The sequence below is a fragment of the Drosophila simulans genome, chromosome 3L, assembly GCF_016746395.2.
Source record: "Drosophila simulans strain w501 chromosome 3L, Prin_Dsim_3.1, whole genome shotgun sequence".
Classification (NCBI taxonomy): domain Eukaryota; kingdom Metazoa; phylum Arthropoda; class Insecta; order Diptera; family Drosophilidae; genus Drosophila; species Drosophila simulans.
Window position 1 is genome coordinate 14,366,507 of NC_052522.2, and position 15,460 is coordinate 14,381,966.

A 15,460-nucleotide genomic window follows, 5' to 3' on the forward strand; every position below is an offset into this window, starting at 1 on the left:
CCGCATGATTCTTATATCAACAAGGTATATATCCTGTACCCCGTCAGATCTTCGTGGATCTTCTCTAGCCCTAAATGCACACAACCATGCACACATACGCGTTGTTTGGCTTTAAAACAACCACAACTCTAATTCGCATTAATTTAAAACTCAATCAAGGCAATTAGCGCGCACACTGGAGCTACACTCACGATAGCATCGGTTCCGCCCCTTCCTCCTGGATCTACCCCTCACCACACCCCTTTCTGCAAGTTCTGAAGGATTGATAGACGGGGGTGTTGGGACTAAGCTATATCCTCGAGACAATTATTGACCAAGATATTATATTATAGCCCTTGAGATGATATGATTAAAAGTTCATAAAAGTTTATTTGTTTTATGATACTATCATTGTGCGAAAATTGGTTCTGATTGCTAATCCCGTATGACTTGGATTGTAATTATCTTTATATAGTAATCATTTCCTTATTTAGTTGATATTGCTGAGAACATTAATATAAAAACCTTAATAAAAATAAAACTTTAAAATGCTAAATGAGCTGATATACCCCTTCTACCGATGACATACCCTCTAATAAAAAATCAGAGCCAGTGGCAACATTGTAGTCACGGTTCGGACATCCAGACAGCCGGTCGCACAGCTGATTTCTCGTGTTCTCAAGACTCGCTCGCCGCCTAAGTCGAACCTGTTACATTGGACTGTATTATGGAATATGAAATCTATATATATGGAGTGCAACCTACCTCACGGATCGTACCCACACGCACAAGAGCACTCCCTCTCTCACTCACTCACACTCGAGTGGCCAGCTACTCACTCACGCACTGCGCCCAGCTGCTTGTGTTGTTGTTGCTGCTGCCGTAATGTGTTGCATAAATTTGCCACAAGTAAACATTTCAATAAGCCTTGAGGCGTTGTTTCTTGGCAAACTTTCATTGAGTTTCTATAGGCGAAAAGAAGAATACAAACACATGGGCTCTTATCAGCAGCATGGGGAGCACGAAGCTGAAGGAGGAGAGTGGGTACACAGAGAGCGAGAGTGATCGGCGCTATCAATACAGTCCCAATTCAATAACTAGAACACACTGATCTTAAATTGCATGATTAAGTTACAACTTATATTTGTATTTCATTGTTTGGGGTTGTCAATATATTAATTTAAACTTGTATATAATATTAAGGACACCCTGACATTACTTCAAATAATCATTGCATACATTATGGCGACCGACTGAGAAAACCGTAATAAGGACAACTATTTGATATTATATGAAATATATCTTTTTTCCATTCCTTGTTCATAACACAAATTTTATTAGTCTACTTGGCCATCCCAAGGGAAAATAGAATAAATAATATTTTTTTAATGCTACTATATGTAAGGATCGTCTTGAATTATACGACCTATCAGTGCGAGCCTTTATAGCTCAAATTTAATAGGTGCCAGGTGGTGGTGGTGGTTCGAGTTAGCGATAGCCGACTGTGAATCTCTCACGCGGAGAACACCTCGGGGAACCCGAAGAACCTTACTCACTGAAAACGGATTCGAACAGCTGGTCGAGATCGGGCAGAGACCGATCGATCGGATCGTTGGATCGATCGTATAGATCGGATCGATGGATGCACTTGTTGCGTGGTTGGTGGTTCTCCATTAAATCGCCTCCCATTGTGAGCGCCGATCGTCATTCAAATGAGAGTGTGTGCGTGAGTGCCGAGCAATCGTGCGCTGGTGTGTGTGTGTGCGTTGGGCTCGGCTCAGCATTTCCCCCATTCAAAAAAACGGAGCGATTCAGTCTTTGACTTAGCGTCGCAGTTGTCGCAACCAAGAGACGCGGAGGAGATCTGAGATCGGAGATCGCAGATCTGGGATTCGGTTGCGGGCTCGGTCAATCCGGAGTAGTGCGTCGTCCCTGGCCACGGTTTAAAAATATTATTGTGTTTACCGTAACTACTTTACTAGAACATTAAACGGATCACACACGACCAACAAAACAATAAAGTCCAAGAGTGCAATTTCTGTCTGTGATTAGAAGTTTCTATTGTTTTCCTCACACCAGAAACTACGATTGTCCAAAGCTTTAAATAATATCAACAATAAATGTGCAATGTAACGTGCAAAGTGATGCAAATCTTAAATATCTATAAAAAATTGGCAAATTGGAATTCAAAGCATATCAAATGATAATGCCACCTAAAATGTCTACAAGTCGGATCTAGCCTGAAGTGGATATATACGAATTGGATTTCAAAGACAGCCCCATTGAAGTGGTAAGTAATTTCAATGAGTCCTAATCGTTGTAAATAAAATCAAATCATTTACTTAAGCTCCTTTTTGTATACGTTGTTAAAAAACAAAAAACTCAAACTTACAACTTGTAAAGTTAAGTTACATTAAAAATCATTTCCGCTTCATACTAAGTTCTCTTCCTTGTGCCAGTCACCATATAACTTTTAGAAGACGTTTCATTTATTGTTACTTATACTATTCTACGGATTATTTAATAAATATATTTAATATTTACACAACCGCACCAACACCAGTGGCTCGGTTAATCATAAATGCAATACGATTAAGATAAAATTGCATCGAACTTCAGAAAATATATGAAAACGAATCTGCGTATGCGCGTATGAATCTTGGAAAATAAATCGTGTTATACTTCGGCAAACAAACGCATTAAATTGCAATTAGCCCCTCAGCTCTCCAATTCTCTTTTCCCAACGTTTTCAAGTCATTTTTTATTTATTTATTAATTTTTTCTCCATTATTATTTCACATTTATCAGCGAACACGGGCGTTTTCAAGTGTAACGCAACCAGACAAAATATATAAATAATAATATTTTTGATGATTTTCTTTTGTTATCAATTATGTGAGGCAGCTTCAAGTTCATTATCATCATTAAAAAACGCGTCATCAACTGGTGGAGTTTCTCGTTGGTTGTTATTGCATCTGGTTTTGCAAATATCGGATTGTAAATTTAATAATTACCTGACCAAGTGAATGTCAATCGGTTACGTATGCATTTGAAATATTTTCCACTGACTTTATTTTATTTATTTTCCTTAACTTACCTGAAATGTATTGAACGAGAGATTAAGAGTAAATTTGGTTGTCGTTGTCAATGATGTTACATTTGCGTTGAGTGTGACTCATGCGAGCAATGATCTTACTGTTTTTACTTTATACATCCGAAAATGTTTTTAATTTTAAATAATTATCTGAAGTTGTTATATTGGTCAGATTCACTCTACCAATTCGCACATCTTGGTTTGTTATATAAATAACGTTATTTTTAATCCAAAACCACACGCGAGCTTTACGCAAATTTGATGACAATTCGCGACATGTTCTGCGATCATATTTCACCTTCCTTTTTCGATTCGGTTTCGATTTATTTGACGAACTTTGCTGATGCATCAGGAACGAATGTGGGGTGTTGGGCCGAAATGAATTTTTCAAGTTTTTGGCGTCAGACTGTCCACAAGCACTCAAAAGCTGGGATTGAGGAAGAAATTGGAGTTAACATAATCATTAAACGAAAGTGCGACTGCGCCTGCACACGTAGCCAAAATCCAACGACAGGCGGCAAAATGTGACAAAAAAAAAAAAGTGAAATAATTTACCATTTTTTTTCGTCTGCTAATTTTTTGCAAAATAAACAAGTTTATGTTTTCGTCAGAATTTACATACATATATATATGTCGATTGATTCTTTATTCGTTATTTATTCGTGGCTATTTTTATTGGCACATTTTTCACATTTATGCAAATCGCTCGGAATCAAGAACCCGCCGAAAAATGGCCCAAAGCTTGGACCGCTGCGCAGTTACAGAAGACCCGAGCTCAGCTCAAACGGCTCGCGATCCGCAGAGCCAGACATCAGCAGATTATGTCACTTGTGCCACTCACATTCGTATGGCCATATAGCCATATATACACATATATAGAGTGCACACGACCAGATATCGGCCGGGGCTTCATGGTCACGGCCACCACCGACAAACGGGAAACATGGCTTAACAATTTCTTTCCTCGGTCAGCTGTTTCCTACCTCCTTTCATTGGCCAAAAAAAAACGTGTGGCCACAAGAACACGCAAAAATGTATTTTTATAATTTATGTAAAATAATCTAAAGATATATATCAAAATAATGTTAATTTCGATATGCATATTCCCAAATAAACTATGCTCCTTTAAATCTTTACCTAAGAAGGTAAAATTGTTTTGAAATTTTTTGTTATTATTTTTTGAAAATTATTTTCTGTGTATCCATTATCTTGACTTTGGCTTTAGGCAAGTTCAACGTACGGAAGACGACGTGCAAACGGCGAGCGACAAAGTAAGCCTTGCAAATAGAAATAGAGAAATTTTCTCATTAGATTTTTGCCGTTTTGCCACTTTGCCGAGATCCTGGTCTAAGCCACTATCGAAACTTGCTTTCCGTCCCAGAACCCGCAGAAAACCGTCTCATGTTAGAAAGGCTTTGGAAGCTGGTTTGCCAAAAGAAAAGTGAAAGATTCGTTGTGATATTCAATAAATATTTTTATTTATCGAATAAGTAATAAGATCATAAACTTACACATATCAGCAATGTCATGCATTTCCAGAATATGTAAATTCTAAAGTACTCTTACTTGAGTATATTTTTATGGTCCAAAACCTCTCTTCGTACACCTTCCAAAATAAATTCTTAAATAACCATTAAGCCGAGTCATTCCCGGACCCATAAACTTCGATTTCTTTTATTACATTTTTGTTGGGGTAAACAAAAATCGTTAATGGCTGTAGAACAAAATAGTCAATAATAAAGAACCGAAAAAAAATCGAAATTTTTATTTGCGTCTTAACCCAATTAGGTGAGCTGTAGAAATGACGGCCAGAAACTGTGAAATTCCAAGATCAAAACAGAGCGGCGAAGAAAACAAAACCACGAGAAAGAACTTTCCCATCGTTTCTTGTTTTACATAATAATCGGTTACATAATATGCTTTCTACCCACCGCTGGGTGCTTTCTTCTCCTTCTTTTGGCCTGGAGCTGGGAGCTGGTTTCCAAGCCGGTTTTAGCCAGCTGCTATAGCTCCATATATACCTCTTGGCTGCTTCTAACGCAACTCTAACGATGAGAACGAGGTGGAGTTGTGAGTCGTGAGTGGATCCCATCTGCATATTAATCAGAGAGTGAGCCGTAGAATGGGGCCGGTGCAGAGGAGAATTCGCAAGAATTCTTATTAAAAAGCGAGTTTGTGTTTTTGTTGTTCTAAGCACGTTGGAAAAGTGAGAAGCGCATAGAACGGCGCACGCGTCGCGCTGAGAAGCGATCTCATGATGAGATGAGGAAGTGATTAAGCCCCCAAGAAGGAAGTGCTCGCCTCAGATGTCTGTGATTTGTATTTCCAGTTTATTTTCTTCTTTCTGTCCATTTTTTCTACATTTGCACAGGCCTATTGGCGAATCGCAAATTTGCATTAATGGATAGATTTGCCACACCTCTCCCGCCGAGTATCACGCACATTTCTAAGCGAGTGGCGTCACGTAGATAAAGACATTACTTACCTGGGCCCGAAGACTTCTTATCTGGCCCTCTGATTCTTTTGCAAATAGCATTTTTCGGTAGCCCAAAGTCATCGTGAGGTTTTCTATTCGTACTCCGCATTTATTTGCCAAGCGATCGTGTGGCTGTTCTGTTGTGTGGCTAGGGCAAATATTAGAATCGATCATCTATCCGTGGTTTCTGATTCTGTTTTTTGTATTTAACCGGGTAGTTCATTAATCACTTTGAGCAGGTAGCCCCCTTGAAGTTTTAATCGATTTTCATCTTATTTATATAGTATTTTATATCCGGTTGGCAATAGGAATAGGAAAAAGGTCTTATAGGAACAAGAAAAAAACTCCACCTAAAAATAAAACCAATAAGAAAAATAAAACCTCTACTCTCCACATTGTCTGGCAGGCCCTAAAAATATTATCAACTCGAATTTCTGATATAACTAGTTGAACACTTAACAATTTTATAGGGTAGGTTAGGTATTTGTCTACTTCTGATTATTAGCACAAGATTAAAAAAAGTAGTAGCTAAATAATTTTAATTTTCTACTAGATAAATTAAATTTTACATTATAATTTAACGGCAGAGAAAAAAAAGGACCCTAACGCACTCTATTCTAATGGTTTTTTTTGAGCCTATTTAATCGTGCATAAAATAATTGACTTGGTCTTGCGGAATTTGTTAACTTTATAAACATTTATAATCCCCAATAAACATCGCAATTTGTAGGCCTTTGCAATCTTTCGAAATTCGCAACACAATCGTTACACATATTTTTTTGGCTATTAACCTTGAACTTTATCACGCCTGTTGGGACATTATCTTATCTAGTGTGAAAACCCAGAAAGCTTGTTTCTTTTCTGCCAGACATTTGCCTTGCAGAATAGCCAAAAACCCGAGAACCAAGAACCGAGAACAAAGTGTTATCGCCTGTTGCCAATAATAATGCAAAATCGATGATCAGTTGTTGTGACCAAAAAAAGCTATATAAAGTCAAATACAAATTAGTCGACCGGTTGGCATCGATTCGAAACGAAAGGCCAGACTTCAATTAAAGACCTAGAATTGCTGGTGGGAATTAGCATAAGTGCCTCCAAAGCGGATCAACACAGTAAGACCCAGAATTCTAATTGCAGCGCCCCATGGTAATGGCCGTGATACTGTTGCTGGCCCTGGCACTCGTACTTGGCTGCTACTGCGCTCTCCATCGGCACAAATTGGCGGATATCTACCTCCGGCCGCTCCTGAAGAACACGCTCCTGGAGGACTTCTACCATGCCGAGCTGATTCAGCCAGAGGCGCCAAAGAGGCGGAAGCGCGGCATCTGGGACATACCCGGGCCAAAAAGGATTCCCTTCCTGGGCACCAAGTGGATATTCCTGCTCTTCTTTCGCCGCTACAAGATGACCAAGCTGCACGAGGTATATGCGGGTAAGACATTATTTAGTTAAGATAGTTATTAAAATCTCTCGCTTTCAAAGTTCTCTTTAAATCTACGTCTTGAAAATGGGTTTTATTTCTTAGCTGTATAACTTAAGATAAATTCTTTTATTGTAGTTGGTAAACCCATAGTTAGTTAGTAACTGAAGTATTTTAATAATCTATTTCGGTACCTTAAATGTACATTATAGATTTGAACAGACAATATGGTGACATAGTGCTGGAGGTGATGCCCTCGAATGTGCCCATAGTGCACCTGTACAATCGCGATGATCTGGAGAAGGTGCTGAAGTACCCCAGCAAATACCCATTCCGACCTCCCACCGAGATCATCGTGATGTACCGTCAATCCCGACCGGATCGCTATGCGAGTGTGGGAATTGTGAACGAGCAAGGACCAATGTGGCAGCGATTGCGATCCTCCCTGACCTCCAGCATTACTTCTCCCAGGGTGCTGCAGAATTTTCTGCCAGCCTTGAATGCGGTTTGTGATGATTTTATCGAACTACTGCGAGCCAGGCGGGATCCGGATACACTGGTGGTTCCCAATTTCGAAGAGCTGGCCAATCTGATGGGTCTGGAGGCTGTGTGCACTTTAATGCTGGGCAGAAGGATGGGTTTCTTGGCTATCGATACCAAGCAGCCGAAAAAGATCAGCCAACTGGCAGCTGCTGTCAAACAGCTTTTCATCTCCCAAAGGGACTCGTACTACGGTCTGGGTCTGTGGAAATACTTCCCAACCAAAACGTACAGGGACTTTGCCCGCGCCGAGGATTTGATCTATGAGTAGGTACACAGAAGGTTGGGCTCCCATTTCTATTCCCATCTAACTCAAATCGCTCTCAACCCAGTGTGATCTCCGAGATCATCGATCATGAGCTGGAGGAACTCAAAAAGTCGGCTGCCTGCGAGGATGATGAGGCTGCTGGATTACGAAGTATTTTTCTGAATATTCTGGAGCTCAAGGATCTGGATATCAGGGACAAAAAGTCAGCGATCATAGACTTCATTGCCGCTGGCATAGAAACGGTGGGTGTTTGGTTGTATTTCAAATGGAATTCCTGTTAAACAATTTTTAATTTTCAGTTAGCCAACACTTTGTTGTTTGTGCTAAGTTCTGTTACTGGAGATCCCGGTGCTATGCCCCGAATCTTAAGTGAATTCTGCGAGTATCGGGACACGAATATCCTGCAGGATGCACTAACGAATGCCACATACACAAAGGCCTGTATACAGGAGTCCTACAGACTGAGGCCCACAGCCTTTTGCCTGGCCAGAATTCTGGAGGAGGACATGGAGCTCTCGGGCTACTCGCTTAATGCAGGGGTAAGTTAAAGTTTAGTTCTCGATCACTCTCACTTTTATTTCCAAGCTCTTTGAATTTATTTACATCTACATATATAATAGTATTTATTTAATATTTTAATTTGAAAAAATATATTAGTTTCCCCTACTGATTTTTTGTTTCCGATCTATAGACTGTGGTGCTCTGTCAGAATATGATAGCCTGCCACAAGGACAGCAACTTCCAAGGAGCCAAGCAGTTTACCCCAGAACGTTGGATTGATCCTGCCACGGAGAATTTTACGGTGAACGTGGATAATGCCAGTATTGTGGTCCCCTTCGGAGTGGGTCGAAGATCGTGTCCAGGAAAGCGTTTTGTGGAAATGGAGGTGGTGCTGCTGCTAGCTAAGGTGAGTATAATCTATAAGCCCCAGGGATCGCATTTCAAGGATCACTGACTAAATCAACCATATTTATCTTTAACAGATGGTCCTAGCCTTTGATGTGAGCTTTGTGAAGCCCCTGGAAACGGAGTTCGAGTTCCTGCTGGCACCCAAAACTCCACTCAGTCTTAGACTCAGCGATCGGGTTTTCTGATAATGGGTGCTTTGGAAAACTGATCCCCAAACAGTGCCTACCCTCAGGCGTTTTGTATCAAATACAACTAAAATAGCTAAGAACTGAACCATTAAGTAAAATTAATGTAAAATATGCTTAGGTTTCTACACATATCTGTATACATATATATGTATATCCTTTATCCCTGATGAGCCAGCATCAGCATCAGCCTAGTCCTGTGAAGCAATCAAAAAAGAGCTAAACCAATTAAAATAAATTTACAAATGTATGCTGACTGGATGTAAAGTAGATTAAGATGTATATACAAACGTCATGTTTTGTTGTAATTACTTCTTAAATTTATTATTAGTCGTAGCAAATAACTAGCAGCAATTGTTTTTGAGAGTTCTGTAAACGGAAAGACTGTGTTTAAGTTTTGTTTTTCACGATTTTAACAGTTTTAAATATTTTCTGTACATAGTTTCGCAAAAATTTGTCACTTTAATTATGTACAGTTTAACTTTAATTGTATTTATTCAAGTGTTTTTACTGCCTTTGTCTTTATTTCATCTCTACATCTGTGAATATATTTGTTAAAAGAAAACAATAATTAAACGAAATGAATTACATTAAACAGAAATCAAATGATAAATGTTATAATATAAATTATTGAGTTTCATTTAATAGTTATTTTCTGAGACCTATCGCTTATAGCACAGGAGAAAAGCTTTCTGGCCTTTTTATTAAAAAATTGAATTTTTTCTTCATACAATGATGAGACTTATTTAGACCTATGCTCGATTTATTGTAGTTATTTTTATTATCTTTGATAAATGCTAAACACACACTAAATGACCTTAAATACCTTTTCTTTTTTTTTAATTTTTTATGCTATTGGTTTTAGGTTTTGGTTGGCGTCTTTACTATTATAGCTGGGAAATTTCATAAAAGCTTTCAACAGTCGCTTCCCACTAAGCCAGGCTTTGTTTTTAAAATGCTCTTCTTAAAAACGACACAATTTCACTTCAAAATTTAATAGAGCATTTTAATTTTAAACAAAAGACAAGATTAAATTGTTTGCATACATGGCGTGCAGGTGCTAATTTTGAAGCCGCCATAAAAATGACTTAATATTTGTTCAGCAAGCGTTGACACACGTCTTGGGAATAATTCTCATTGGGAAATACTCTCTTTATTTTGGGCTGTGGCTCAATAGCTCGTTTGGCGGGCTTTGGATTCGGTTTTGGGTTCAGGTTACAACAGTTGTCGTTGGCGTGTCGTCGGTTTCAGAGGTTTTTTGAAAGACGGTTTTTTAAAAACCGATTCCCGCTCTGAGTCGCAGTTTAAACTGAACTACTGAAACTATTCAACGCGCGTGAAAGAATTCATTGATTTATCTGTGTATTTAGTGTGAGATATAACTTAACAGCTAACCCGAATCATTTGGCTGCACTTGTGTACCGCACCTATCTGCAACTCAACGAAAATTTGAAAAATGTAATATAATAACCCCAAAACGAAATTCTGAGTAAAAACTAAAACCAGTTTGTCGTTTGCTCGGCAGTAACTAATGTTTAAACGAGTTGAAAATGCACTAAAAAAGAAAACTAAAGTTTGTTCAGCTTCCGTCGAAGTTTCGATTCTCCCCCAAAGATCTTCTCATACAAATGGAGTCTGTGAGATCGGAGGGCCCCACCCAGAGCTAATTGTACAGTAAACAAGCACAGATACAACAATAACTACATCAGCAAGACGATCGCAGTAGTTTGTTGTTATTGTTAGACATGCTAATTTTGCACAATCTACACACAACAGTACACTGGCTAACACAAATTAGTTTGTTCAATGTGACTCACTGACAATTTTCTCACCATCAATGCGGCCCCTCCCCTTTGATGCAGCTTTAATTAGCTGACAAATACTGGGCTTTATAAAGCGAAAAAAACACATATCTTACGTTAGCGTTAAAACAATTAGGTAGTGTTCAACTGAAGTATACGAATTCATGTTAATGACCTTTTTAATTTCTTTACCGTTCTTTACATTAAATATTTGAACGCTGTTAGTTTAAAATCTGTCAATATGTAAACAGTATGGCAAAAACACTGAACCCAGTTGTTTATATTAGCACTCAATTACACGTTTCGTGTGCAGAAGCTCCCTTTTGCTAACAGAACCCTTTCGATTCAATACCAATATCATTTATGGGCACTGACCTTCACTGACAGGCCCGACACGAAACAATAACAGTGACAGTAACGCCAGTACACTCATGGTAAATCCCGACGAGCCTTGGCCAATTGCTTTGGCATTGAATTTACCAACAACCCCTAAGGGAGTCGCCTAGAAAACTCCCCCAAGCACCAACCACCCTCGTAAGCCCGTTACCTTTCCGCCCACATCGCAAAATGTTGCATGCTTAGGGCTAAACCAAGTTTTTACCCCACTGCCAAAAGCGGTGTGGGTCTCACTGGGGTCAAAGGCAACTGCAGTAGCAATAGATTTTGTAGGAATATCTAAATAAATTGCAAAAATGCCGCCATGAACACTACTCTTCAAGTTATATGGCTTCCAAGTTCCCATTCATCAGATTTATGGCTTTGCCATTACTTTTTGTTTACAACAGCATTAAGTAAAGAGATAAGAAAAATATTGTCAGCAAAACGTATGAATATTACTCTCTAAAACCATAAGAAAATATAAATAAATAATTAGATATTATAGATTTTGTTAAACACTTTCTGATGTGATCGACATTATTCTTAGAAAAGTCATTTGTAAAAGGTAAAAAAAACAAATTAAAAGGAGGACTCATCTTAATTTTATTTTAAAAGAAATAATTGTAAGTATATACCCTCTATGGGTATTGACCATGTTAGGAAAATGCAGCTGGAAAATCGCGAACTGCCCTTCGCGGGGAGTGAAAACTATGGCGATGACCAAGTACAGTAGGCGCCTTTTGCATATATGTATGTATTTGTGTTTGAGGTGGTGCTGCCCTCTCACTCCCCCATCGTCCGTCCCTCTCGCTCTCGCCTGCAACCAGTTTGCAGTTGTGCATATCAATGCAAGTGAGTGAGGGGGGTTAAGACACGCGCGGGGGGCAAAAAAGGGGGCGGTAGGCAAACAAGTTTTGTTGCATTTTTCAATTGCCCAAGACTGCGATTGAAAGCTGAGAAATACAGATAGTACAGATGATGTAGCTCTTTGGATCTCTGGCTTTCCGGAAATGAGACTTATAAACCCAAATTAAGTTGGGAATGGCTTAAACAAATTCTTTGGATAGAATCGAAGAACCAAAACAAAAACGGAGAATCGAGTCATTGACCCAAAACTCAGACCAGTTATAGGGCTGCTCAGTGTGAAAAGTCCCTTTTGAGCCTGAAAGCGAAACGAGGTTAATTCACAGTGCTGGCCACTAAATTATGCACACCTTTCGAGAGAAAATATCCCCTTTTGAAATACGCAGGTGTGGCAGGTAGTCGAACTCTTAGCCCCTCTCTTTTAAGCCAAATGCTCTTTTTTCTAAAACAAGTTTTCTTAGCCAATACGTTTTGTTTACCTTTTTTTTGTGCTTCGTGGCTTGTTGCGTGTGTTTTGTTTGGTTTCTGCTTTTTGGGCTTTCTTCTAAGCGCCGCCAAAGAAAACTTGTTTATTTTTTTTGGTTCAAAGGGGTGCTGCGCGGGGTGTTCAGTGTGGGCCAAAACGTGAAGCACTCGTTAGCAACAACACGCAAGCAGTTAGGCACTGAAATTCCCATCTTGGAGAGCCCCACATACCCGAAAATTAGTGAGGAGATTTAATAGGTGGGGAATAGGCTTCAAAGAAATCTATTAAAGAGTACCAAGTGTGTCTGGATTATTTTTAAAATTCATATATATGCTTATTTAAACAAACTTTTTGATAGAAACTTAAACTTTTCGATTGTTAAAAAATTACACTAAATATATGTGGATTGCTGTGGTGGGGTTATTATTAGTATATTAAATTATCACTTTGGATTCAAATGGATTATTACAAAAAGCTAAGTTAACTCCACTGCTTTCAAAAGTGGTAGTTTCCACTGTCTATTTGCTGTTTACCTTTGCAACCAGAACCTAGACACTAAAATGTTTATTAGCCCCGAGCCCTCGCTTTGTAAAGAGGGAGTGTCTTGGGCCCATTTTATCTTTTTCCCTCCACTTTTCTCTACAGCTCTTTCCCAGCTCACTCCCTTTCACATTTTCCCCCTCCCCCATACGCAGTGAAAGTTGTGCGTGGCCCTTTTTTAGGGATTGTGTTGAGTTTCCAGTTTCATTTCGAGTTTGACTTATTTTTTCTGGTTTCCGCCCCCCACCCCTCGCATTTTAATTGTTGTTTATGGGGGTTACGCATCGCGGGGTTAACTAGCACAGTTCCCTCCTCGTTGCCCGCCCCTTCACTTTTGCTGTACGTGCCTTTGGCTAATATTGGGATTTTATGCTTTGTTCTTTATATGATGCAATTAGCTTCAATCAATGGGGGGACCATTGTTGCTCATGAAGTGGAGATCCAATTCCCCACTTTATACACGGCAAAAACGAGTAACCGGTTATGATAACCCAGAAAATCACTTAAGCTGAATTCAATGTAAATTTCAATGGTGTGCAAATATTTGATATTAAAGAACTTCCAAATTATGAATGGCATGATATTTTGTTTATAACTGCATTTAAACTTTTTTCTCTTGATATACAGAAATTGGTTACTTTTCGGTTCATAACACTTTTTTTAGTGTAGAAAAAGAATAAAGAACTCTATCAAAACAGGTGTTGAATTGTGTCCAAAAGAGGTGCAAATTGAGCGACAGTAGCTTCCTTGTCGGTATGCAATTAATGATTGACAATAATGGAATTATAGATGAAGGTTCACAAGACAGCGATTATAGTTGGATTTATTATTCATACGACTTTTTGATGCAAACTCACGTAGGCTGCTCGCATTCCCAGGTTGAATTTGGTATGCATCTCGGCACCTCGCTGGCGAATATAGCCCCATATGTTCGTAGATTCATAGATATATACCCCACCCAAAAGTCCCACACACCCAATAGATGAGATCATCGCAGAATGTGCCCTTAATCAATTCGGTCTGCAACTGGATGTATTTCATGTGGGAGAGGAAGACCTTCGGCCATCAATTGACACAAATCCACAACAGAACGTAGATTGTTCGGTTTTACTCGTTTGCACGCTCCACTGAGCATCCCCAATAACAAATATCCGATAACCCAGACATGGAGGCCAAAAATGGCCATTAAACCCGACTTTAACTGAACACTAAAAAGCCAAAATTGAAGATTTCGTTTCCTCTGTAGGTCGAGAACGTATCCAAATCAGACTCTGCAAAATGAGCTACTTGCGATCGATAGGTACATATACAATAAGTTTTATTGTCATTCTTTCCTCGCTCCGAGCAAATGGCGAAGTGGCCAAAATATCAATTGATTCAGTAGTGTTCTTTAATTAATTAATTGTTTAATTGCTCGGTGCAGAAATCTCACGCGTCGAAATGTCGCCGGCTGACGATAATTCCTTTGCCACAACTCATGGAAACAAAAAGGCCACCTACACGGTGATATGCATCAAGATTGTGGAACTGGTGAGTTTTTGTTAAATTTTAATACACTTTTAAATAGAAATCTTTTGAATAACTTTTAAAAATCAGATAAGAAACTAGTTTCATGGTGACCAATTACATTTTATAAAGATTCAACATTGTGGGAGGGGATACAACTAAATTGCTAAAACAATGATTTAAAAACCAAATAATTTATGAAAACTATGTGTCGTTTCCAATAGTGCCTGCTTATATGCTGTTTGGGTCTGATCGATGAGCCGGCCACCAATTCTCATCTGCGGGTGTTCATCACTCCCCGAGTGGCTTCCCTTTGCTATGTGACCTTTGGAGCACTGACCATCTACACGGCGATCTATCTGATAATGGCGCTCTTCGGTGATTTGTAAGTTTAAAGTTAGATTTCATTAAAGTGCTAGTACTGATATATTTAATGTACTAATAGGACTCCTTGGCGTACGGCTACCTTGTGGAATCTAGTGGGCTTTGTGCTCTTCGTGGCCGTAACCGCTCTGCTCTTCCGGGATTGGTCCACCACCAAGGATCGCAACTACTGGCACCCGAATATGCATCGTTTGGATCTCGTGATGGCCTCCGCCTCGATTGCCTTGGTTACCTCGCTGGTCTTCTTGCTGGACATACTCATCACCCTGCGTTTTGGTGTCCACGGCGATCTGGAATGACATGGTCGACCCCGTGAAGTTTGGCGGGAAAGAGGTATCCATTCGATTCTCGCCTAGCGTGGACTGTAATATTTATAGCTCCATCTTAGAAGTAAGAGCCCCGTTCACATCCCCGTCTCCCAAGCTAATTGTAATCCCACAAGAAAACAAATTGCCATCATCGAATCGAAAATGTACAAAATCGACGTCCGAGGAGGTTTAAAGTTCTTAATCGGCTGCCCTGTTTTGTTTTTTTTATAAGCTTAATACATCGAGCATCACGAATGTTATATCTAATTCAATTAATAAATAAGATTCAACGCAAATAAATTTTGTACGAGCGAATAATATCCCAAATCAATATTTTTTCT

At 39.2% G+C, this 15,460-nt stretch overlaps 2 protein-coding genes across 7 annotated transcripts; both read left to right on the plus strand.

The window, feature by feature from the left end:
• Positions 1-1,756: 1,756 nt before the first annotated feature.
• Positions 1,757-9,466, plus strand: LOC6738046 (ecdysone 20-monooxygenase). 5 transcript variants are annotated; one of them, XM_016171486.3, is made up of 7 exons: positions 1,757-2,269; positions 6,687-6,981; positions 7,182-7,776; positions 7,842-8,019; positions 8,077-8,316; positions 8,469-8,684; positions 8,761-9,465. In XM_016171486.3, exons 2-7 carry the CDS (start codon positions 6,693-6,695, stop codon positions 8,869-8,871), a joined length of 1,629 nt encoding a protein of 542 aa, XP_016031874.1. In that variant the 5' UTR covers positions 1,757-2,269; positions 6,687-6,692; the 3' UTR covers positions 8,872-9,465. The 5 variants fall into 5 exon arrangements, with proteins under 5 accessions (XP_016031874.1, XP_016031872.1, XP_016031871.1 ...); XM_016171483.3 differs by lacking the exon at positions 1,757-2,269 and adding an exon at positions 6,477-6,621 and having other exon boundaries at positions 8,761-9,466; XM_039294292.2 differs by lacking the exon at positions 1,757-2,269 and adding an exon at positions 6,478-6,621 and having other exon boundaries at positions 6,673-6,981.
• A 606-nt stretch (positions 9,467-10,072) lies between these two features.
• On the plus strand, positions 10,073-15,446 carry LOC6738047. Of its 2 annotated transcripts, XM_016171489.3 has the most exons (5): positions 10,073-10,242; positions 14,168-14,221; positions 14,345-14,451; positions 14,652-14,812; positions 14,873-15,446. In XM_016171489.3, the coding sequence occupies exons 2-5, from the start codon at positions 14,200-14,202 to the stop codon at positions 15,108-15,110; spliced, it is 528 nt and encodes a 175-aa protein (XP_016031877.1). In that variant the 5' UTR covers positions 10,073-10,242; positions 14,168-14,199; the 3' UTR covers positions 15,111-15,446. The 2 variants fall into 2 exon arrangements, with proteins under 2 accessions (XP_016031877.1, XP_016031876.1); XM_016171488.3 differs by lacking the exon at positions 14,168-14,221 and having other exon boundaries at positions 10,074-10,329.
• The last annotated feature ends 14 nt before the right edge of the window (positions 15,447-15,460 follow it).